This window comes from Cloeon dipterum, chromosome 4 (genome assembly GCF_949628265.1).
Source record: "Cloeon dipterum chromosome 4, ieCloDipt1.1, whole genome shotgun sequence".
NCBI classification, from domain to species: Eukaryota; Metazoa; Arthropoda; class Insecta; order Ephemeroptera; family Baetidae; genus Cloeon; species Cloeon dipterum.
The window spans coordinates 9755343-9780498 of NC_088789.1; the positions used below are offsets into that span (position 1 = coordinate 9755343).

General features: G+C 38.0%; 1 protein-coding gene across 2 annotated transcripts; it reads right to left on the reverse strand.

Moving 5' to 3' along the window:
• Positions 1 to 12522: 12522 nt before the first annotated feature.
• Positions 12523 to 24833, reverse strand: hfw (leucine-rich repeat domain-containing protein hfw). Of its 2 annotated transcripts, none has more exons than XM_065490023.1 (9): positions 24599 to 24833; positions 14618 to 14985; positions 14228 to 14430; positions 14003 to 14166; positions 13757 to 13942; positions 13527 to 13691; positions 13359 to 13469; positions 13226 to 13297; positions 12523 to 13167 (listed from the first exon to the last, which is right to left on the reverse strand). In XM_065490023.1, exons 1-9 carry the CDS (start codon positions 24599 to 24601, stop codon positions 12964 to 12966), a joined length of 1476 nt encoding a protein of 491 aa, XP_065346095.1. In that variant the 5' UTR covers positions 24602 to 24833; the 3' UTR covers positions 12523 to 12963. The 2 variants fall into 2 exon arrangements, with proteins under 2 accessions (XP_065346095.1, XP_065346094.1); XM_065490022.1 differs by having other exon boundaries at positions 24587 to 24833.
• Positions 24834 to 25156: the final 323 nt, after the last annotated feature.

A 25156-nucleotide genomic window follows, 5' to 3' on the forward strand; every position in this document is an offset into this window, starting at 1 on the left:
ACTTTAGTTCTAACCATCAGAATTGCATAAACTAACCACCGTTAGACTCGTCTCGACCACCACTAACCAGCTAAAGTACTTTGGGGGTGCCAACTTCATCCCCCTTCAACCCCATAGCTACAATTTTGATAGTAAAAAATTTAGTAAATGCTTCCTCTGCTGGGATTAAAAATATTTAAAATGTCCAAAACTTCTACTAAATTACCACCTCGCCCTGTAGTTCAAAACTAAATAAAATATTTTTTAATTCTATGCAAATTAAAACAAAAATCCAGAGTTTTAAATGATTCAATTTTTTCGAGGGGGATGAAGTATAGTGACCAAGGGGTGGAGGGTAAGCACCCCTTAACCCTTCAGCTGGTCAGGGGAGGTCGAGACGATTCCAACGGTGGGTAGTTCATGCAATTCCGATGATGGGGAGGCGTTTTATTCAACTTGTACGGTAACTACAGCAAGGTGCTTTCCAACGGGTCCTATTACCGTACATTAAATTTTAGGCTCTTTTATTTAGTTTAAATCATAATTCATGCATAAATTTGACATGAATGGATTCCTCATGAACCATTCTTCCCGTCCATAGTTTATAATACATAATACCATCCGAATTCTTGACGACAGCTCCTAATTCAAAATGAGGCACTGGATAGCTCTTTTGTTAACATTCGCTTTACATGGCATGTCTCAACTTTATTCGCCGCGTGTTTCTGGTTCACGACCAATTTGAGCTTTAATTCGTAGTGTACCATTCTAATAGAAGGTGGCACTGTGTATGCAACGTTTTTTTTGTTTTTCTATCGACTCTAGGGGGCGTAGTCCTCATTTTGTCCGGTCACTAGCGCTGGCCGGTAATACCAGCAGGCACCATAGTAATTTTCACAAGACCGACAAGTTTTGTTCAAGTCCAAAAAATCTTGCACAAGACCGAAAATTTAGTATGATTGAAATTGCATAAGACCGCTAAACAGCCTAGTGGCACTGTAATGGAACTAATAGATGGCATAACTCATACGTTAAATTGAGCTTATATATTAAAAACACAGTTTGTTCTTGATCAGGCACTCCCAAATAAAAATCCAAAGTTTTAGACTATCCAAACTCTTTAAATATGACTACCATTGAAAAAATATTGTTTGCATGCTCAAGGCCTGTGCTCTTTAGAAACCTCAACATGTCAAGAGAGGGTTTTAATGAGTTAAAAACTTTGCCTGGACCAGAGGTGGAAAGAAGCTAAAACCAGAGCAAATGGAAAATTTGTTCAATGGTGAAATTGGTCTCCGTTTCCAATATGATGAAATGGCCGCATGGCAAGAAAGAGGACAATAAGAGTTTAATAACTACCAGATAAAAGAGGTGGACAAAGAAAAAGACAGCTTAAAAATTACTCGGCACACTGATGCCCTGATATGAATATTTTAGAAAAAAATGAATAGATTAAAATTCTTCGAATGCATGAATTGAGTTTTCGTTCTTATGTTTTGTTCGGCCTTCTGAATTTCGGGACTACGGATATACGGAACTTTCCATATTAAAGTGTAGGCAACCGGTACAAACTTTAGAAATTGTTTCCTAAAAATACATTCTTATGGTGGACGCACTCACAGAAACTATAAAAGTAACGTGTGTTGGTGCTAGTTCTTAAAGTAAATATTTACCCTTCATGACGAAAGTACTTATTTGCAAACCAGATTATTCTTTGACATCTATTTGAATCTGAATGCTTAACAAGATATCTCTTTTGAATAAATAAAAGGAAAGAGCTTGAAGAATGCAAGCGAATTTTCCCTCACGCGCGACAAAACCAGAGACTTTTCTTTGAAAGCTGCTCAAGTGATTTTTCCATCTGTTTTTTTAACTTGCAAGTCGAGATGAAATTTTTATCCGGCCAAGTCTCACTCGCTCCATCGTCGCGCGCGAAGAAAAAAGTTTCTCTGCTGCCTTGCTAATGAAAATTTAAATTGCAGATTTTGCATTTCTCGCGCTCTCCCTCGCGCTCGTGCTCTCACCTTGCGAGCTCATATTCCCCGATTACGCCGGGGCCCGGCCTGCATACGCGCTCGCGAAAGCTTTATTGCACACGAATGAGCGAGCAGCATAGGAGAAATGTGTTATTATTTTTAATGATGACTTTTATGCCGGGCCGTCGCGTCGGAATAGGAAGGAAGCGGCTGCAAATCCCGGCCGGAGGACGACGGCACCGATGCTCTTGTGTGTATTAAAATGCAAACAGCCAGGAGCGAGAGAGGGCGCCGAGCGCGCGGCTGCGAAAATGATCGACCCCCTTTTTCTCCACCGTCCCATCTGTCTTCATCAGTCAATTACCAACGCCAACCGTCACTCGACGCGTAATGGGCTTGTTAATTTAGCAAATTTAAAAGAGAGAGAGAGAGAGAGAGAGAGAGAGAGAGAGAGACGCGCAAAAAGCAAAACAGCTTTGAAACGTTCACCTTTCTTTGATCCATCCGCTCTCATTCAGACTTTTAGAGGAGGAAAGTTGGCAGCCCGAGTCAATAGGACAGTGAATTATGGACGTTTTGCATTTTTTCTTGCCATCACTGGTTTTGAATTAATTTTACATAGTGTACAGAACTGGTAATGAAAATTTAAGGACTAAAAATTTGAAACGTGAATTTTGGCAATGGAAGTTGTATCGAAGGAAGGGTGACTGGTGAATGGCGAGATTTAACAAAGATTCCGTCACCTGCTCAGCAATGAGTGCTAACAATTATTTTCAGCAACTATGGTGATTCAAAATCCACTGCAGCTAAACACACAGCATCGTGGATTGTGTTCCGCATGCAAATTACTGCTGCAGGGGCCAGAGAGACCAAAACAGCTTGGACAATATTGTGCGAGATAATATTTCTCGTCAAAATTTATCTCTTATTGATCCTTTTATAAGTAAATCCGTGCAGTGAGCAATTTTTAAACTTATTTTGACAATTGATTCACATTCCAAATTTTAATTTTAATTTGTGGTTTCTTAGATTGATCTAGATTTTTTAAGCATTTAGAACCCCACTATAATTTTCCTTATCCCCCGCATTTGATACATTTATTATTTTTTTCCAACCAAAATTGATTCATTGAAGTGACTGAGATGGCCGTTTTATATCCTCGAGTTTCGCTTTTCAACTAGAGCAACACCCAGAATAGCCTTGTGGCACGAACAGAGGGCATCCAATAGCCAATCCAAGCGGCAGACGAAATAACTCACTCGCGGCGCAGGTGAGCATTATTTGTGGCCGCAATTACAGAGAGCACGGCCCTCATGAGTGTGTTTGGCTGCTGAGAAAGAATCGACTGGGTGCTAAATGAGTTGGCAAAGAACGCGACTAATCGCCGAAACGCCCTTAGCCTGCTCTGCGGCAGCTTTTCGGCGCAGGCAAAGACAGACAGCGGCAGAAGCAACCGATTTCTAGTCATGAGATGGTGTCGCGTATAAATTATTCAGAGGCTGAATGTTGCGAATTTCTTATTGGTTTTTCAGCCAGAGTACACATCGAGAGGCGACGCCGGCTATAGTGTTAGAATAATAATATTTGTTTGCCAACAGATTTGCATGGAAATAGATGCAGCGGCACCAGGGAGCCGGCTGAAAGTAGTGGAAGACAACTTCTTGCCACTGATGCTTCCTTTGTGCCGACCGCGATAATAGCTTTCCTCGTGTGTGCGCAAGGATTTGACGGTCTTGGGAATCAACGCGCGGCATCTTGTGTCTGTTGACATACGCAGTCCTATTTGCTGGTTTCTCTTAAAATGTTAATATTCATGGCGATGAGAGGCTCAGCACACAACTTGTTTTCAGGAGTATACCAAATTACCAATTATTTTAAAACTTTATGTTTAAATCACTCTTCTGTCTTTAATTAAATCAAGATACAGCTAACAATAAGTACGTAAGGATACTAGCTTATCTATAAAAAAATCGAATTTAACATAGCAAGACAAATATGATCTTTTGTTCAATTTTGGAGGGATTTCAAAAAGAGCAGGACAGTTGACTCGAAACTTTATTTGTATTATTGCTTTATTTGTATCCTATTTCACTTCAACCTTCTCCTTTTTCCTCTTGACCCTCTCCGCCATAATTTTCCTTCTTTCTTAAAAATCTTTATTGTATTTATCAATTTAGTAAACACAAATTGCATACAACAGTTTTTATCAGTAGTTGGATCACTTTTTCGTCACTATGCAGTCTTAGAAGCGTGCGACATAATAGATTATTTCCTCTTATTAAAGATGATAATTTTTCTAACAAAGGGTATACACTCACAAAATATTTATTATAAATTTTTGTACATGTGCATTTCTAGACAAACAAAAAATCCACTTCAACCATACGTCAATTGAAAAGTTGTAAATTTTATTCAATTATAAAACGACATTTTAAATGAAATCAAATAATAAACCAAAAGTTTTTAAAACGTGCAGTTTTTATTTACGAATTCCAATCTACTATAGGATGCAATTCTAGCGAGTGTCTATTTTCCTACAATTTCAGTACTTTCACACCTGGTTGACATTCCGTGGTCGCTTTCCTCCTAACACGATGTACACTCGCCTACCCCAACAATTAGCCAAAGCCAGCGAGCTCCTCGTGATCCGCTATTTAAATTGATACGCCGGGAGAGTCGCACAGTCATTATTGATTGCGGTCGTCTGACTGGCTGGCGACTACGGGATGAGTGATCGGCGCGACAAATAGGCTCAGGCGCCCTCTCTGCGTGTGTTGACCCACATAACGAGCACATTGTTGACTGGTGCTTGCAAAATGACATAAATGACAAATCGAGCGGGGGTGCACCAAAGTACGGGGCGGCGTGCGTGTCAACAACCAGCCTCTCATTCGCTCTCATGCTGATGGCATTCCACTGAATTACTCTTGCTGGTCACTAATTTATTTCAAATATTTGTGCTCAAGCAGCGTACATCATTCAATTATGTTTCTCCGTTAAAATTGAGATCTTATGAAAATTCAGACTCTAATTCTAGCTGAAAATTTTGTCCATTGTTTATCTTGGAATTGTTGGAGGAATTGATGAATTTGAATTAAATTCTTATCAAGGAGTTCAAGAATTTAGAAATATTCAAACAATGCAATTTTTACAAAAGCATAAATAGTTGCCCCGTTTCCTTGGATCAGGTTTAGCCGTAAAATTTTCCTTAATTTGAACTTACATATTTTAATATTATTTTTATCTTCCAATCCAACTCAATTTTGGGTTTGTGTTCATTAATAAATTGTTTAGCTCTTATTTTCTTTTCATGGATTTTAATCTAACTATGAAATTCCTCTTCTCTATAACAAAAAAAAATGCCAGGCATAGCAGTGCTTTCTTTATCTTGTCTTGACTCGATTGGTGATGTCGGTGAAAGAGCAAAAGTAAGAAGACGAGAATTGAATCACACTCGCAGCAAATTGCATTTCACTTGCAGATTTTCACTTGGCTCGAAGCACATGGCGTGATGTTTGTTCATTACTGTGGCGAAAAAAATGCAGCATGCAGCGCGCAGAGCAGGAATAATGCCTTTATCAGCAGCCAGTGACTGTAGCTGCATGCACGATGCCGCGGCCCTCGCTTATTTGATAAGCGCTTCTATGCATGCGTCCTTTCCTCACCTGCAGCATGCAAATCTATTTTCCAATTTTCTTTCCTCCCACGGCGTCTCCTCGCTGCGGTACCTCGCTCCAGACCTGTTTAATGACGTCGGCAGATGCAAATGCGACGCTGTTTATTTTCTGGAGATGTTCTACTTGATGATGTGTTTACGCTCTGCTTTTCTCGGAAGCCAACTCTCTCAATTTTTTGCCTCTCTCTGCATTATTTGAAAATCAAGTGGATATTTTGATTTCCCTCTGCATGCATGTTTTTATTATTATGTCATTGATCTCATCTTGCGATATTGCTTTAAATAGGAAAGATGTAAACAAAATAATTTGTAGATCAATATAGGAATGTAATGACTGCACTTTGAAAATCTTGATGAAGCAGTCACAGTCATTTTTGTTGATATATGCTGAATATTTTTGTTTGTGCCCTAACAAAAGCCAAAGTCTTCATTCATTGCCCTTGAGTAACTTTTGCTAATTGTAAGTCGGTTTGTTTAAATTTATATAATTATTTGACTTTTATTTTTTTGTAAAATTTGAATTTTTTTTTTAATTTTTGTCTCTTGTGTTTCTTTTGTTTTGAATGGAGTATTTAAAAAAAAAGGCAACCCAATTTTCAGGTTGCCACCTTTGTCGTAAACAGATTTTATTTTATTCCACCATTTTGTAATCGAAAAATGCAGATTTTGTGATAGTAATAAAATACTGCTTTAAACAATTAACTTTTAAAATTTTTGCGTTTCGAAATTTTCATAACAGCTTAAATTTTTAAAGAAATTTTCGGTTCCATAGATAAGCAACATATTAGCATAAAAAGTATTTCCATTCCTGAGCCAACGAGACAATATTCTTGCTCTAGCATAAGCTGAGATTTAGATTGAGCCAGGCGTTTTGAGCATAGCAGCAGTAGCAATCCCGGAGGCAAGCCGATTGCTAGAGCATGGGCACTCGTGCTAAATCAGATTTAGTCAGTCAGTCTCGCGAAATGTGCGTGAGAAACAATTCTGGCCCGCAGCGGCGGCGAAAGGGACGTTTGGATGCCTTGCCTGGTGCGCTGCGCACACAATGCTCGGCTTAAATTTATTCAACTGAAGATAAATTATTAGCGAGCAGCGTTGAGATGTCGCGAAAATTTTGCCCGGCAGCTTGCACGGCAGCAAGTGCCGAGCGAAAAGTTATTCTGCTCTGGATGGGTGTGTGTGTGTGAGAGTGTGTATAATATTTATTCCGGCGGCGCCGAGTAGACTTACTTTCCTCTTTTTCTCCTTCCCTCTCCTTCCCTCTTCTTTCCTTTGCGAACACGTCAAAATGCTGTGCACTCCTGCGCTAACTCAATTTGATTCTACGATCGCTTTTGTCTTCCAGATGTCTCTCAGGAAGTTTGGCAAAAGACACGGAGTGACTGCTTATATGGGTAACACACCGCCCAGCCCTGCCGAGGGCGCAAATGCACAGCAAAGTCAGTCAACTCGTCCGCAGTTAGTATTCAGCTGAGCAAGGTGTTGTGTTCGCCGCCCGCCCCTTTTCAACTTGGGTTTCGCACAAGCGGGTCATTAAACTTCATTATTTAACTTTCTGGTCCGGGCGCTCGGCATCGAAACAAAAACAGAAAGGGATCAACGCCCTAAAAAAGTTGGCCCTGCCGAGGCAAACTAACTTGCTGCCGACCTTTAGGGTTTGCAGGTGTGCGATTTGAATGAAAATGGGCCCGAGCACTGTTTCAGTTTGATTAGCTTGGATTCTGGCGGAATGAATAAACTCCTGCCAAACCAAATTTTAACGGTAGGCATTTTTTGTGGCATTTATTGAAAGGTATTATTTGTTTTACTAGAAATGATTTTCACACAATCATTTTCAATAAGTGACAATTGGGATAATCGGGGACATAATCTGCTTTAGAGATAATAATTCTGTTCTTTCCTGTATTCATTGATTAAAATACAATCGCTCAGTTGACATGGTAATTCGCCTACTAATATTCTTAACGATGCATTTCTGAGCAATTCAAACTAGGTCAGGGCAAACCCATTGGTTTCTAAGGATACAGTTTGAGTGCGTTTCTTTGCTAAATATGACCAACCGTTTTGACCAACCTATTCAATTACAAACCGCGCTAAGACCATTAAGCTTAAAATAACTGTAAATAAATTGTAATGTTAAAAAATCTAAAAATGAGGGACAAATATTTGAAAGTTGTGATTTTTTAGTTCCAATCACATTAAATTTCAAACGCGATGGTAGAAAAGGCGAGGGTCAACATTAAATTTTTGGAACCCATCAAATTAGAAATTATTCACACGTAGAGAATTAAATGAGACACAGAAATATTTCAAAAAATGGCTCTTCTCTGAGAATCCGCCCCTGCTATAGCTGTACAAAAAGAGAGCAATAGAGGTTATTTTTTATTCTCCATTTCTATTCCTTTTATTAAATATTGCATTACGCAGTTTTCCCCTAAGGCATGCAATCATCACAAAAAGTATACATTATTTGAGGATAAAAATTTGCATTTTAGAGCGGAACAAACCCAGGGTTCTCTTGTGAGTTAGGTAAATTAATAATTAACCAATTATTAACAATACCAATTATCCGCCGCATATCGGACGAGTTTGGCCTTTCCATTAATTTCAAAGAAATATATAAAAATTCGATTTAGCCAAAGTACAAAATGAGCTCATGGTGCTGTTGTGATTGAGCTTGGATACGATAAGCACGCTGACGCGCAGCTTCTATAAAAGCCACGAGTACATGGTGTGTTTCTTCAATGACAGGTCCAGCGTTATCTGGCATTTGCAGCTCTCAATTTCCATATAAATGGCGGTGATGAAATGCTGTGGCGGCGGCTGCGGTGGCGGAAAGTCGGACCACGACACACAAAACCGGCTCAATAGCCTTAATGGTGGTTCATGTGCGGCCTCCCGACTTGATTTCAACAATTTGGCTTTAATGAAGGCCGTAAACAACTTGGCGCAGACCCCAACAAACCCGAGTTTTGCCGGGCTGGCTCAAGTTTCGCGTGACGAACGGATTGAGGAGAGGAAACTTTGCTGACAAATTTGATCAGATGCGCCGGTGGTTTCCGAGCCAGACATCCGTAAAATGCAAGCAAACACTGTGAGGCAAATTGCCATGCAAGCAGCACAAAAACACCGCAGAGAAGCAATTTTCAGTCAATTATCGTTTATTCCTCGCCGATAATAATAATCGAGTATGTACACGGTGCAAGTTTGATGTGATGAATGCTTGTTGAGCATGAAATCTGGCGAGTTGCTAGCTATTGTTTGTGAATTCCTAATGCACGTTTCGCTCATGAATAAATAGATCAGAGCCGCATGTTGTTTGCAACTTCTCGCGAGCTGCGCAGCGCTTTCTTGCTTGTTTTTCCTCTCGGCAGAGATTTCCGCTTCGTGGGAGATGATTAACTCGCTGACCTGCTTTCAAGGTGCATGTTCACTGCCTTTTGGTTCGTTCCAATCAGTCAATGATGAAATTATTGCTCCCCCTGCACGGGTACACAAACCAACAAGCAACAGAAGCAGCAGAAGCCAGAGCAACTAGCAAAACTGCTTGATTGGCGCAATGACTTGGAATGGAGCATGGATAAGACATAAAGAGAACTAACTAGGACTGTTTGTTGCATCTCACTCACTCACTCACTCACTCACTCAAACAAACAAACAATACCTGTTTTCTGTTTAAATAAATCCGTGTCAATTTTCAACTGGGAAATCGAAACATTGTTTAATACATGTCTTTTAACAGAAACCACTATAAATTCAATCTAGTAATCTTCATAACACCTAACTGATAAGCAAGGAAAATAGCATTGTTACCTGAAAGGTGGTGTGTTACAAGCTCAAAATTAGATATTTAAAAGGTTTAATAATTTGAAATGGTGCTCATCCAGGTTTAGCATGTAGGTAAATCTAGAAAAATGAATAAACTTAGCACATTAAGTTTGCATTAATTTATATATTGGTTCTGCACAATTCGTTGTCACGTCTAGAAAAACAGCAGATACAAACAAAGTAATATCAAAAAGTGACTAACGTGTGTTCAACTTTTTAAAATTTCCAGTTCAACTGATTCTTAGAGGCACTTGATAAGTTAGTTTACTTTGACAATGAGGATAGGAAATACTTTATCATACCAAGGTAATCGAAAGAAAATAGAGCACAGGTTGAAGTATACTTTTCAATTTCGTAATACAACAACAAAAAACTCATGTACTCGGCAATATCTTAAGGACAAAACACAAAGGTAAGATGGTAGTAAACATCTCAACATGGTTTTAGCTACTGAAAACCCCGTGTGCTGGAATTGCTAGCAAAATTTGAAATTTGACATAATAGTCAATTAATAAAGTTTGCTATAATTTTCATACCAACTGCAACACTAAACTTGAATCGTCAAGAAAACACATTTTCAATTAATCGAAATAAATAAGATAATATCGCGAGAAAAAGAGAGAGCACACATCAGAGTTGTCGGGAGAAATTCTAAAAATAATTTTTTTAGCGAGCTCAGCAGTCATGACTTTCTGCCATTAAACGACACGTGCACAACCTTATTGTTATTTCATCTTGCTATGTTTCATAAAACCAGCCCGTGACGTGCGTCAAACCAAGTATGAGGCCAAAGGTGCGAGAGCGAGAGAGAGAGAGAGAGAGAGAGAGAAAGAGAGAGAGAAAGAGAGAGAGAACACGCTATTTGTCACCGTGTGTGGTGTCACGGAGTGAGGGCAATTTATTTTTCCTCGAAACTTTCAGCAACAGCCACTCGAGGCAGCGAAAGATGCACCGTCACTTACTCACTGTCTGGCGGCTGCTCGTGTCGACACAGACTTTGGCTCGAATTTCTCGCCGCCTGAGAGTCGAAGCGAGTGAACGTACACCGTGTGTTGTCGTTGTTCTTTGTTGTTATGGCAGCGCAAATTGACTGCTTATTGAGTTGCTGGCTGAAACCTCACTTAAAAGGTTGTACGTCGGGTTTGTTTCTCTCGGACGACGCAAGGGAAAATGTAGTGAAACAGTGTTGCTCTCGATTAGCTGAAAGGCAAACTGTTTAATTTAAGACTTCGTGCACACGGCATAAAATCTACATTAAGTAGAAGCAAAATGTTTGCTTAAAACTCTAAAATAAGACTTACCAAAAGGAAGTTGAGCTTGATAAAGAACAAATAGACGGGAGACATACACAGTTCAACGTTTTATGGACTGAACGCCTGAACTTCTTTGAGTATGCAACACGATGACAGTGGTGTAGTGCGAGTTGCATAGCTATCAAAGATTAAAAACTAACAATAAACTCTCTGTTAGTTATTTGTCCAATCACTTTTGCTCTAAAAGCAGTTGGAAACAATTATATTAAAATAAAATATTATTATCTACCCGAGAATCTCTTCTTGAAAATATTTTCCTGATGAAATAAATCATTCCTGTTCATAGAAAATCTACAACGCAATAACTGCTCCTGAGTTCATAACTTCATTTTTTTACAAAGATACGGAAAAAAGAAGTTTTAGTTTGAGATATATGATATAGGGATTTACTCAACAACTTTCCTGGTCAATTTCATGTTTAATTTAAAAGAAATGATGAATAAAGTGCACAGAGGTCGGTGGGTGCTGCGCAACTGTGGTTGATAGCGTGCCCCTGAATTTTATCCTGGGTGCCATTACTTTTGTCCAGAGAGAAACGTGGCGACACCAATTCTGTTAATAGCTTCTCCCTTGGTGGAAATACGCGGCGTGGGCCAGGAAACGCGCGCGGCGCGGCTGATTTATCGGGTTGGGCTCTTTTTTATTTTAATGTGCGCTGTGTAGACCGAACAATAACGATCATGTAAATTGTGTTGTGTGCGCGCCGCAATAAATCCGCTCCGAGTCCATCACACACAAAAACCGTAACAGTAATTTGCACGAACGCCACTTTTTGTTTGGCTGCGTGAATGAAAAGAGTGGAATTAAAAATGGCGTTATGCGACCGATTTCCTTGTTGGCATCAAAATTCAGAGAAGCTCCAAAAATGAACGCTGCTTTCCCCGACATTTTTTTTACATTCAAAAGGTTTTTGACTCGTTAACTCTATGTAATCAGGGAAAATGTTGAGCATAAACCATTTTTTGTAGTTTTCAACTTGAAATTTAAAAAAAAATGAAAAAAATGTCCAAACCTTCTCGCTTCATTTGGTTAAGTCTTTTCTTAGTGCGTCCTTAAATATCTTATCAAAAATGTGTAGTTGCGCGGCCCTATTAATAATATGCCTACTTCTTTAAGTTTGAACCTAACAACATCATTTTCCCTAAATATTTTTTTTATTGCTTTTTATCCCTGTCCAAGGACCGGGAAGGGCGCGCTCTGTGTAGCATATGATGCTGAAACCTTTCATTTTAAAAATCTCATTTGTAAAAAACTAAATTTTGAATAAGCGCTCTTTGGCAACCAAGCCGGTTGCCTAATTTGCATGAAAAACCTTCAAATCCAAACAAAATAAGACCTCAAAAAAACTCCATGGCCCAAACAAGTCGTTAAAATATTTGGCTATTCATTTCTTATTAATAAAAATCACATAATAATGCTTATTAATTATCTATTTATTAAATATCTTTTCTGTAGTTCAGGCTCCGCCAGCAACGCTAATCATTCATGATGCCAAACAAAAACAAAAAGGAACGTTGCGTTCCGTTGAAAAAGCTGTTTTAATGAAGCTAATAAGGGTTTATATGATATATAATGGACCCGTAAAAATTTCCTCTAGAACCCACTGTCATGAGAACGCGCCACTGGTGTATGCTCTGCCACCTGTGCAACGAATTGTAAACTGCTACATCGAGCGTTGTTCAATATGCGGCGGGAATTACATGTACCAGGAAGAAATCTCACTTTGCTTAAATAAAACAAAAATTGTGGGTTGGTTCTATTTTTTAACATTTTATTTCACATGATTACTAATTTCCTACAAATGTAGTGTCCCACATAGAAATTACTAATCACTCAAAGTCAGAACAACCTTTTTACAATAGATTCAAATTGGAAAGTGTTTTTCTTTAAAATATTTTTTAATTTTCTGGATTCTTTTTCTTAAAATATATTCATATGACTGCTTTGAAAAGTTTCACAACAGTTAGGCACTTTATTACATTAACAATCAAACATCTTCAAAAAATAGAGCTTGAACAGTCTTTTTTACACAAATCGTTAGGGTAACTGATTTCACATTCTACCGCCTACACTGAGCAAAGTTTTATATAGTTTTTAATACAGTTACAACATATAATACATAAATTTGTCTTTCGTGAAGCGTAGGAACCGAGTTTTATCGTCTATTTACATAAGTGTGAACACATTTTTGTCAGTTTTCGAGAACGCAGTCACAAGGAAGCCGCGGCATTTTTGACGCGGGCCAAGGAAGGTAGCCAACATGCTTGAAGACCCAGTAATCATAAGACACTTTTCCAACAAGCAATAGTAGAAGCAAAACTTCAGCTACTATTATATAATATATGTAGTTGATTTCATTTATTGTGCAAACTTGTTCATTGACAAGATCTATGATCTGCAAAATAAATTAAATATTAGAAAAAAGGATCAGAGATAAGTGAAATAACTCTTACTTTAATTTCCATATTGCTGCAATAAATATTCTCAAAATCAACAATGTGCTTCTCCAGCGCCACCAACATTGGCTGAAAATGAAAATGAGAGAATTTTGAAATTTTATTTTATTTTTGAGTGACCAGATCACACCTTCATGTGCAACGCCGTGTCACAGTTGCATTCAAACTTGTTATCGCTCAACAAAATCTGCCCTTTGCCTGAGGGTGTCCCCGTGACAGCTTTTTCTAGAAAGTGCGGAATCTGCAATGATTTTTTTTTTAATTATTTATGTCCAAGAGAAGGGATTGATTTGCTAACCTTAGATATTTGATTTCCTTTCAAACTCAAATACTCGAATGCTTTTAGAAATTCTGACCCTTCCAAAGTCTGCAGAGATTTGATTTCGTTGTAATTCGCATTTATGTAGTTGAGTTTGTCGTAGTTTGAATCAGGCTTTAGACCATTCAAGTTCAAACTAGTGATCTGGAAATATTTAATTATGCAAGATTTTATCAATCATATATAAGCAGAAATAGGAAAACACTCACATTGTTGTGGCTTACATCGAGCGTAGTGGTATACGTTGGCAGGCTCTCTGGCATTTTCGTAAGATGACGGTAGGAACAATTCACTGCGACGGCAATATTTGAAACTTGATTTTGATTGTTTTCACCTTTCTCTGTTACTATTCTGCTTTCACTGCAGGAACATTTAGGAGGGCATTGCTTATGTATCTGAAATTGGAAAAAATGTGATATTAATTAAAGAAAACGAAAAATTTAATAGTGGTTTACCATAATAGTGGATGCAATGCTGCTGAGATTCAAGGAGACTGTGTCTTCTTTGGACCATTGGGTGATGGTCACAAATTTACGGCACAGCGTTTGGTCAGGGTGAACGAACTTGATATTTTCTAGCATTTGCTCTTTGATACCATCACAATTTAGAAACTCGTTGTCTATGAAATCATTTGTGGAGCAATAAGTAATCAGAGAATTCGAAATTTTTAATTTACATACTTGCTATGTGCAACGAAAAGTCGCTCCTGCCACTGATGTTCGGCGCATGTGAAAGGTTGTTGTTAGACACGTCAATCAATTGGAGAGACGGAATTGAATTAATCACATTGGCCACGTCTGTGCTGTTGTCCAAACTGTTGTAGGAAACATTCAGGCAGCGTACGTTGGAGATATTTCCGACTTTTGGGTCAACCTTTATCATACTGAAATCATCAGTAAATTAATTTATAAATTGTAAATTGAGCAGTTCCTATTTCCAAAAAATATATATTTATATACATTAAAGATCTACTGACAATGAGAATGATCGGAAAGTTTTGATGAATTTTTGCGTTTTACAAAAATTCACTTCTGGCGCCACCATTTATTAAAATATCATCTATCACTTACTTATAATCCGAGTTAGTGAAAGCCAGTGTCTGCAGATTTGGGTACTTTTTCAAGATTGGGCTGAGATCAAGTTGGCTGATGCTAGGTTGTGAGAGAGACGAACAGTTGAAGAAGTAAAGAGCAGTGAGCTCGTTGAAGCCGCAATTATTGTAGAGATAGTCGGCCACGAGATTGAGCTTGAAGTGACAACATTTTGCCTTGGTGCCTTTGGAGACGCAGCCGCAGTTAGTACCCCGCGTTAGGTTTTTGCAAGTCAGCTCAGTATCTATTTCACAGACGTCGAGTTCATTGTTATCACTGCTTGTAATGTTACAGTTGCTGCCAGCCACAAGAAAAATCACCACAAGTCCCAAATATTTCAAACTGATCTGAAACAGAATACAATTGAAAATTTAGAATGATTCAATAAATTATTGTATAGTATGGTTGATTTGTTTCTTGTGTATTAAAACGTATATATTTAAACAATAAAATATAAATTATATTTTTCCAGGGATTGATATTTTTATCATCAAATAAAATTTTATTTGAACATTATTTTTCATAAATGCTGGACAATAAATTGGTTTGACCACATAAAACCTTTCCCCATCATGCATTTACATATTCAATAAAAATTGTAAGCAGAATGTGCTTGTGCAGTATTTTTGGAAAGAATTGATTTCCAGTAAACAACTAAGCTATAAAATCATGACTGGGATTTATAATAGAATAATTAGTGTAGCCATTAATTCTGATCAGCAGAAAAGTAGTCGTTTTATTACATATAACGTGAATAATGAGGAGAGAGCTTGAAGTAGAGACAGAAAGCCGTGTGTCTTACTTTGGCACACATAGAGCATAAATATCACTGTCCCTGCGGAAGTCTCGTGTTAGTTTGCTACGCCTCTCGTTCGCAATTATGATAGTGTGGAATGCTAATATCAGATTTCGCGGCACGTGAAATTTCATCTGACGAGCGACACAATGAGTATCTCAGAAAGTCGTAGGAGTTTTATCCCCGCAAGAGGTCTGAATAAGGGTCGACTTTTTCCTTCGGTGGCACAGCAGGACAGGTAAAAAACGCGTTGCCAAGCGTTTACACCGGCAATTAATTATGCCCGCGCGGCCATTGTATTCGTCTTCAAGGATATCCAGACGGGCTTGTAAAACTTATTGGCTTTGTTTCAAATTCACTTTTTACGAAAGCAGCCAGGATATTTTCCTCCGGTGCGCCCCGAGAGTACTCATAACCAGATTCTCAACAGCCGCGGAATGCATTGCGAATTTATGTAGGCACATGCTTCAATGCATAAAAACGCCCACCGTGCTCGATTACTGGTTGAGCAGGCTCTTTAGATGAATTATTCACACCAGCAAAATGAAGAATGCTTAGAGCTTAAGGTTTCAAAGGTACTTGCTGTCATTATAAGCTGCTTTTTGCCTGTACGATGACGATGTGCTCCTATTATTTTTAATTACATATTCTTCTTCTAAAGCTTCTAACGGAGGAGCTTTGATAGGAATAATAAATACGCTGCCTCTACTAATCAATAATATCGAAGGAATATAAAATTTAATGCAAAATAAGATAACAAAAACTGTGAAGAGAAAAATCAAGTTGTACACTGTTGGTGTTCGTAATTTAAATTTATATATTTAAATAAATTTAAATGACACCAATTCAGTGATTTTTCATGGAAATCTGTCCCCTAATACCAGGATTTTGCTAGTTGAGTGGACATCTACTTGATAATAATTGATTTCAATTATTCTCTGTTGATTTGTGTTTTTAGGCAACTTTGCTTAGAATCTTATTGAATTTGGTATGTATTATCACCATATTCTGCACTCCCACCCACCTTTTTGTTTGTTATAATGTTAAGCTCTAGTTGCAGTTAGTCTAGTTGCACGTTGTGTGGCGGCGTGTGTAGAAACGCAATGAGAGCACTATTTTTAGCTAGGACGTCTCATTATAACAGACGCTTCTGATTTCGCAGTCGAGAGAAATGACGCCCAAGACAATTATTCCTGACAGATCGGCAACATTTCTGCCGTGATGTGCATGCACCAGTGCAGACACTCATAAGAGAATTGCCATTTACAGATTAATTGCACCTGCACCAGCGATGGGTCACTTTCTTTGCCTCATGAATATCGGGGAAAATCAAGCGTAAAAGGAATTTAAACGAGCAAGACAAATGATTGATCTATAGCCTAGACTTAATAAATCATTCCAGCCTCTTTAAAGTCCACCTTCCAAATGACGGTCCTAGTTCAATTTTCGCCTATAATGTGCAAAATTGCTTGAGAACGAGAAAAACATTAATTATTTTTTGTATTGCTTAGTACTGCACTTGTTTGTCGTATTTGGAGCTTGCACTGCATCCAAGGAAATTTGTGGATACAAAATCATTGAGCAAACAAAATAATAATTTTTTACTTTTCATTTTCAGAGTAGTATCTTGAAAGCTGTAAGATTCACTGACACCTCTATAATGAACTAGTCTTGCATAAAAGAAAGGAAAATTAATTTCAAATTCTACAAAGTAAAGGCCGAGCAAAAAACCTTTGAACTCATAGAGTTACGTAGAAAAAGATCAATCGTTTCCTTTAGTGGAAAAAACAATATTCCTCTGACTAACTCAGGAGCAATAATCGTGAGTCAAATCTTTTCGGCTGATTTCTCACCAATGATTATTTTGACACGGAAACATTTTGAAATAGCGTTTATGTTAATCTATTTTTAGACAGAGCCGAAATTAACTTCATAAGGAAATAGCAACACTGCTTGTGAAATGCTTTTCTAATTTCGGCCTTGTCCTCGCACGCATTTAAACGCATGCGTTTGTGCACGATGCATTCAGCCTCAGCGCTAAACAGGTGCATTTTGCTGGCCTTGATATCCAACTCCCGTACACTTCAATAATAATTGCCTGACGGATTAGCAGGGAAAACAATGTCTGGCGACTACCTCTTAAGAAAAGATTGCGATAAGCAGATTACAATCGAGTTTGATGAATTCATAAATATTATGACAGATCTGGTGTCAAGTGAACACATTTGCATTTTATGCGAGTTACCTTAACGAAAAAAACAAAGAGCAACCTTGCCAATCACTTTCAGTCAGATCATTTATTGGATAAGGAAAAATGTGATTAATTTTATAAATGTTACAAGAGCCTAAGGTAAGTATTTTCCATCAATCTATTGCTGCCCGACTTTCTAAATATCTCCGATTCAAGTTTTAAAATTATTTCACGGAAAAGAAATTCTTGGGATGGCGGCTGTAAAATAATATGCAAATTGCCCGGCATAATTTTTGTCAGAATAATAAACAAAATTTGTTTACAACAACTTTCTTTTCGGAATAAATATAAACGGACCTCGTCGTTTTATTGACAGGCATAAACTTAACTGCGTCTGTTGGATCAGTTAAAGGTTTTCAGGGCAAGAGTCGATAACATCCATGCCAAGAGAAGGAAGCAATTACAAAATGCAATTACAATAGCAAGTACATGGGCAGGGACATGTCGGAGAAAAGGCTCGTGAAATTACATCATATTTTGACCTTCTGTTCTGCACTCGACCCGAAAATTTGTAATTAAAGGTTGCGGATAAACCCGTGAAATAACAACGCGGAACCATTGCCTGATTAATCGTTGCAAGGCCGTGCGTGCGCCCAATGACTCGAGGCTGGCTGGCGGTGGATCGCTGAAAACCGCGAGAGCAGCGCTGCGTGCGTTGCCTGACCGAATGCATTAAAATAAGAGCCGCCGACTCGCATGTATACGGCGAGCCTGAATTGAATAATCGCGACTGCAACAACGACAATTCCACTCCGGCGCTGGTGGCGTGTAACCCTTCCCGGCACACTGAACAATGCTAATTGAGCAAATGAATGGATTGGACGCTCAGACACGCCTACTTTTACGACCAGCGGACGCTCTCTTTCGCAGAGTGCAAAGGACAAAATAGCGACCGTGTTTGTTTGCTTGAGACGTATCATTGACCGCTTTCAATGCTAACTTTTGGGAAAAATTTGATTGCGCTCATAATATTCTGTGCTAATTTTTTTTTAATTTTTTGATAATTTCGTATTCAAACCATTTATATTTTCCTTCATACTTAAAATTCATGATTGAGTTAGTATTTCTGATATATTTTGCAATATGTAAATATGAAGATTGATCTCCATGCGCATTTTTTTCATTTCAAATTGGCCGCACAATCAAATAGAAAATATCCAATTCCATCTAGAGCATCTGGTTTATTTATATTTTGTTTTCATATATCTTACAAAGCTACCAGTACAGCATTATTCCGAAATTTTCATTTATTAAGTATGTGAATCATTTTTTCAGTTAAAATTAAAGGCAGCTTACTAGGTGTTTTTTTTTAATTTGTTTATTCTTCCCACAAATTCTACACAGTTTGATATAGAATAAAATAATTAAGTCTTCAAAGCACGAGACCGTAAAAAAAATTAAAGACCAAAAGACATTTCTGTAGAAAAACAGAAAAATATACAGTTCGACACCGCAAGGTAGCTGCCTTAACTGAAAAATTCTGTAAACCTCTATTGCATCTGCCTTCCTTGCCATTGGCCGAAAATTGTATGTAAATCGTACTAACCCTATATTTTCCAAAATAAAAATAAGAGAAATTGCGGTCTAACAAAATAAATTCGTTCACAAATTAAAAATGTTGTTTATAATATTGTAAACTTATATACTTATATGCCGCTATATTACTTTGAATACAAAATTATTTTTCATATTGGGCCCTTCAATTGCAGCGTAGAGTGTAATAGTTAATTAGGGGTGTATTTATTAAAATTATTTTCATTCCTAAGCTTACTGTTTAAATTAATGCGTTTCTATTTTACAAATAGGCAAAAATCTAGAATCTACCAACTCGTTTTCATTGATCTTTCAAAGCCGTCGGAGATAATCACGTGAGGGCCAAAGGTCAGCGTCCCTCACACCACGCTGCAGCCCCTGGAGTCTGGCTAACAAATAATGCTCTTGTCCAATCACCACTCAATTAACAATAAGATTACTTCTCGCGCGCTTGTTCAGCGGTGCATCGACCGGCCGCTCTCGTCGTGCATGACTTTACTTTGCTCTTTTGCATTTTTCCACGCGCAGTAACTCGTCAGCGAATATAGTAAGATTGCAATTCCACGGCTGACAGTTCTCGAAGGAAAATATGAGTTCAAGTAATTAACATAAATCTTCAGAGCAGCTGTCAGCCGTCCAAGACTGTTCAAGCGTGGCAGTGGCTACGTTAAAATTTCATTCAAACCACGGAACGTTTTAATTTTTGGCACTAAACTCAAAACTATTTTCCAAGCAGGTTGACAGAAGATGGACATGGGCTGCCAAACGCTTTCAAAAGCACATAAGAAATCTCAGAATTATTTTTAAAGCAAATAAATTTGTCTAAGAAACCAAAATAAGAAAATGAAAGCTCATAACATCTTTAACCAACTTTATAATTAGGTTCTAAATAAAATTAGATTATTATGACCACTGAAATAAACTAATGTGTATATCTGGGGAGATTTCGTTTGAAAGTCTCTCAAAAGTACACTGGTCATTTCATGATCAAGAAGATCCCACCCAGTAAACCTCTTGTCTCGAATGGAATATATAGAGGAGTTTATTTTTGCTAGTGAGAATCCGAGGAGTCTACAAATTGGAGCAGAGCCAGTGGATCTTTCTGTTATTTTCGCAGACGCAGAGCTAGAGCAGAAGCGTTTGTTTGTTGAGATGAGCGAGACAACCACCGGCGTGGTTTGCTAATAAAATATGCAACTCTTTTGCACAGCTATAGGCGACTCTTAAATTAGCACCTCGACTCATTGCGCAATCCTTCGCTTACAGCTTTCACACTCATCAACAAACATCAAATCTTTCAGGAATATTTATAATATTCAAATAATATAACAGTCAATTAATTCATCGCAGAAGATACCTCATGCCATGCTGACAACATGAATTTTTTACTATATTAAAAACAAACAGGACGAAACTGTGGTGCCTTCTTCTGCCACTTCTGTCCTAATAGCTAGTTTGCATTTTAACCTGTATCGCCAGGTGGCAGTGTAAATGTGTGCGATAAGCAGTACACCCTCAGTGCACCTTCACCAACACAGCACCTTTAACCTCGCGCGACAGCAGTCGAAAAAACTTGTTCTCTATCCGGCTTGGATGATATTTGGTGTGAGAATATTCTAGAAACTTTGATCTACCTGCACGACTTACGGGGTAAGAATTCATTTAATCGTGTAATAATTGTAAATGTTTGAAATTGGCATTTTCATGTTCAAATTATTTATTGTTTGTGATTTTAATTAGTTGTACTATTTCACAGTTTTAAATTTACTGATACATCTAATCACGAGACTAAATAATAAAAGACGGTCAATACCAAAAGACGCATTTCTGTCACGGCTCCTCGATCCCACAAAAAAGATTAAACTGAAAATAAATTATCGATCCTTCCATTATTGAAGCAAATCGAATGAGTTATTTATTCAAGCAGTTGTACATGAAGATTTATGCAATGGTGTGTACAAACAACACTAGCTCAGAAACGAAGTATCGCGTCAATATGTCTATTGCAATAAAGTATATGGCGAATCAGCGGAAGCATAAATAAGCCATTTCGTCAACGCTCGCGTTATTTCTTGTTCGCTTCCTCGCAAGAATCGTGTAAATTCAGTTTTAATTGGCACTGCTTATATTCTGGCTATGAGTTTAAGTCAATAACATTATTGCTCAATTCTAGTGTCTCTTAATGACCTTTTACGCACGTCAAGTTTGATGAAATAAAGTCGGTTTGGAAGACAGTTTTGACACTTGAAAGTCACTCCGCTAATGAATTGGGTTGACTTGGTGCCTCCATGCAAATTAACAAGCAGCGGATGAGGCTGTTTTCACGTTCAATGGCAGTTGGATGTGTAGATACAAAAGTTATTTTCGTCGCCTCGGCGGCAATGGTCATTTTCAGTGTCATTTAAATCGAGTCAGTGGCGCTCTCGCCCATTACACTTTCTCTAGCCTCGATGATCTCGTGACTTGTCACTGCTGCAAAATAGTCTCGAAGATATCCTAACATGACAAAATTTACGATCTATAAACGTAAGTCGTGCTTCGTTCCCCAGCGTTTTAGCACGTGGACTTTTTTAATGGCACTGGGCCAAATATGTCGAAATCTGTGACGCGAATCCATTTGTTTTTTGTTTAAACTTGAAGCTACCAGCTGCGATAGGTGTCGGTTTATTCAAACTGGAAGTAGAAACAGCAAAATTAATTATCAACAAGTTGGTTGCGTTGCTAGCTGCAATTCCGGTCTTGCGGTCGTCGTGCTGGCCTTTCGCGGCTAAAAATAATTATGAATAATCAAGCTGGAGATATGTTTTGTATTAGTATTTTTGTTTGTCGTCACACCACGCGACCAAATTATACACAAGTGAAACGCACTAAATGTATATTCTAGACTCTCTTGACTAACTAACTTTAACTTATCAAAAATAGGCTTTATAGAAACTGCAAAATATTTATAAAAATTGTAAAAAATAGCTGTCATAAAAACTAATTTTAACTATCACATTGCTTTAAATTTTATAGAAAATTGTAGAACATTTTGGTTTTATTATTATTATTATCTGAAATCTTTAAACCACGCCTTACAATTAATACATTCAAATCAACAGACAGTGGAAATGATCACCGCACGGACTTGATTTATATAACAGAAAACTTAAATGCCCTCTGTCGCTGCTGCAACGCAAATAGCTTGCTAAAAATCATGTAACATGCAAAAATACAAAAATATTTAGTTGAACACCAGCGACGTGTACACGCTACATAAAGTTGCGTATTTTCAATGATCATTATTTACGGTTCAAAGAATACCCTATCGCGTCACAGCCTGCAATTGATTAAGTAAGCTAGACTTGTTGGACGATGTGCAAGGAAGACACTTGTTCTGCAGCTGTCTTTGATGTGTCATTAAAGGCACTTCTTCACACAAGGTGTGGGAATAAACGCACGCTGTGCTAACCAGAGGTTAGGCCTCATCTCAGTCATCTCCGATGCTTCGATTCATTTTGAGCATACTAATAAGCCTGAATAATAATAAACGGATGTTGCTCAGATCGCTATCTTCATCGGGTTAAAATTAAAATTATTTTTTTCTGTCGCTGATGTAAATTAAGCACCAAGCGGATGGGTTTTGTCGGTTGTGAATTGAATTTAAATTTCTGCGTCAGACTCCAAAAGGTAATTTTCGCGCTCAACCTCCAAACTGAGGAGCCCATTTTAGTTATATTATCCTTTCGCAAAATATTTTGCCCCCTTGAAAATCTAAAATAAGTTTAAATAATATTTATATTTCTTGTTTCATCATGCTCAAGAGTGATTTATTTTATCTAGAGGAAAACGCAACTAGCTATAGCTCCGTGGAACTGTGAAAGCGTTAAAACATCTTCAGCACATTTTAAAATAGTCGCAAGCTCCTAATAAATTTTACAAAATACTACGTGTGTTGTGCAGCAGATTTACAAGCATCTGACGGTTTTCTTTTGCTTTGGCTATTAATGCTTGTGGTGTTGGCCGCCACTAACACACGAAGTCTTTCATGCGGCAGATGAAGAAAAGAAGCAAGCGGTGAAATGCGAAGCCATGTGATGAACAAAGAAAGACCACCTGCCGCCCGCCAGTGCCGATTTTTATGCGAGCAAAAAATTTGCGACTCACGAGCAGACGTTGTGCAACGCTAACTAAAACCCTTATTGAATTTCATTCTGGGAAAAGGCGTTTCAAAGTGTCTAAGGCGATTTATTTTATCGAAGCATTTTAGATACTGTGTGTGACCTCTTCTAAATTATCAGAAATTTATTTTTCCTCGACTTGCTAATTTTTTATTTCTTTCTCATGAGGTTAATCTTCAGAACGTTTTAAGATATAAAAGCTAAGATTACCAATCACCTCTACAAAACCAAAATCATGAACAATTTAGTTCAAGTGCACTCCAACGTCATTTTAAGAGCAGCTTATAATGTTTGCATTAGGCGTATTATCACATTTCAAACAAAAATCCTTTCAAGGCGAGGAACTATGGATAATATACTTCAAGTGGATTTTTATTTCCCTTCTTTTAAGTAACCGCATCTTGTTTGTTCTCTTGCAATCAAAATGTGTTTTAGATCAATGGAAAACAAGACGCTGTTTTCATCCACTGACAGAGATAAACGAGGCCTATTCACGCGCACAAAAACACCACCTCTTGAACTGGCATTTACAGAAAAACTGAAAATGCGCAGAGATGTGTGTTTGTCGCTGGAGCGAGAGATTTTTGCCTCCGTTTTCTGTGTATGAAGATCAAACATTTCGCGATAGTAAAATGCGGCTATCGTACGCCTTTGCAAGCGAACGCGGAAACTCAAGGTTGGCCCTGCTGTTAGATTATTATACACGAATTCCGAAAGACGTGCCTGGCCAGGGAAATGCAAGGGCGCCGGCTTGCGTTGAAAAAAAAACGTGTATCATATTGTTGAGCCGATCGCCGAACCGTTTCCTCAACACAGTTTCCTGCTAATCGAAAACAAATATAACCGAGAAGGTGAGAGGCTATAGATAAGGCGCGATGAGATATAAACTGATCATGAACTTGATTCGTATTTCAAATAATAGCGTTGTGTAGTTTTCCTGAACTGCGCAATTTCGATCACAGCAATACTCTTTTATTTACGGATTTATGATTACTGTCTTATTTTATTTTGAGAATATTACTGCATGGCTTTATACTATTGCATTTCAACAACATTTTATCAATTTAAATTTATTGCCAACAGTAAGATATGGTCAAGATTGATTATAAGAGAGTAAAATAATTAATAAATTAAAAAATTAGGGTTCCACTGGAACCGGTTTTGGAAACCATGCGTGCCTAATTCATACATGCAAAAAGGTGACTCACAAAATTTCTCACCATTTTCACAGAAAACTGCGTTGACACTATTTTCCCAGCAAAAAGTTCAGTGTTTGAAGCTAAGTTTTATCTTCTCGCAATCGTTCCATCTCAAGATATAGTCCAAGAAGTCACAAAAAATAGATTCAAAACACTAAAGCCGCTATTGAGCCCAACTAACACATGGGGAGCGCGACAAACAGTCACTTCCTTCTCGCCACAAGGTTAGAGACTGACTAACGATTCCGATTAAGCAGCTCGTGTGGCTCGGCTCGTCGCTGCTGGCGCGCCGCGGCCTCATGTGTGGAAGAAGGGGAATGCGGTCCCCAGTCCATCCAATTAGCATACATATTTTGAATGTGTGATTCCTTAATTTTAAAAGTTTTTAATCTGCAGAACTTTTAATCATGAAAATATAAGTTTTGATTCGTACTGGTTGTTTTCTGGTGTCCATCTGTAAGTTAACATATTATTGAGATTGTAGAAAAGATTGAAGTGCAGACGAGTGAACTCTCGCTGTAAATTTTTCAACTTTCCTTTTACGGTTTATGGTTTTATTTTACTCCCTTGCAATGACCG

Bases quoted from the DNA above. Each gene is read 5' to 3' on its own strand.
- hfw (XM_065490022.1), bottom strand. The intron at 13,943-14,002 runs GTAAACCACTAT...TTCCAATTTCAG, and splicing joins GCATTGCATCCACTATTATG to ATACATAAGCAATGCCCTCC. The intron at 13,692-13,756 runs GTGAGTGTTTTC...AAATATTTCCAG, and splicing joins TCGATGTAAGCCACAACAAT to ATCACTAGTTTGAACTTGAA.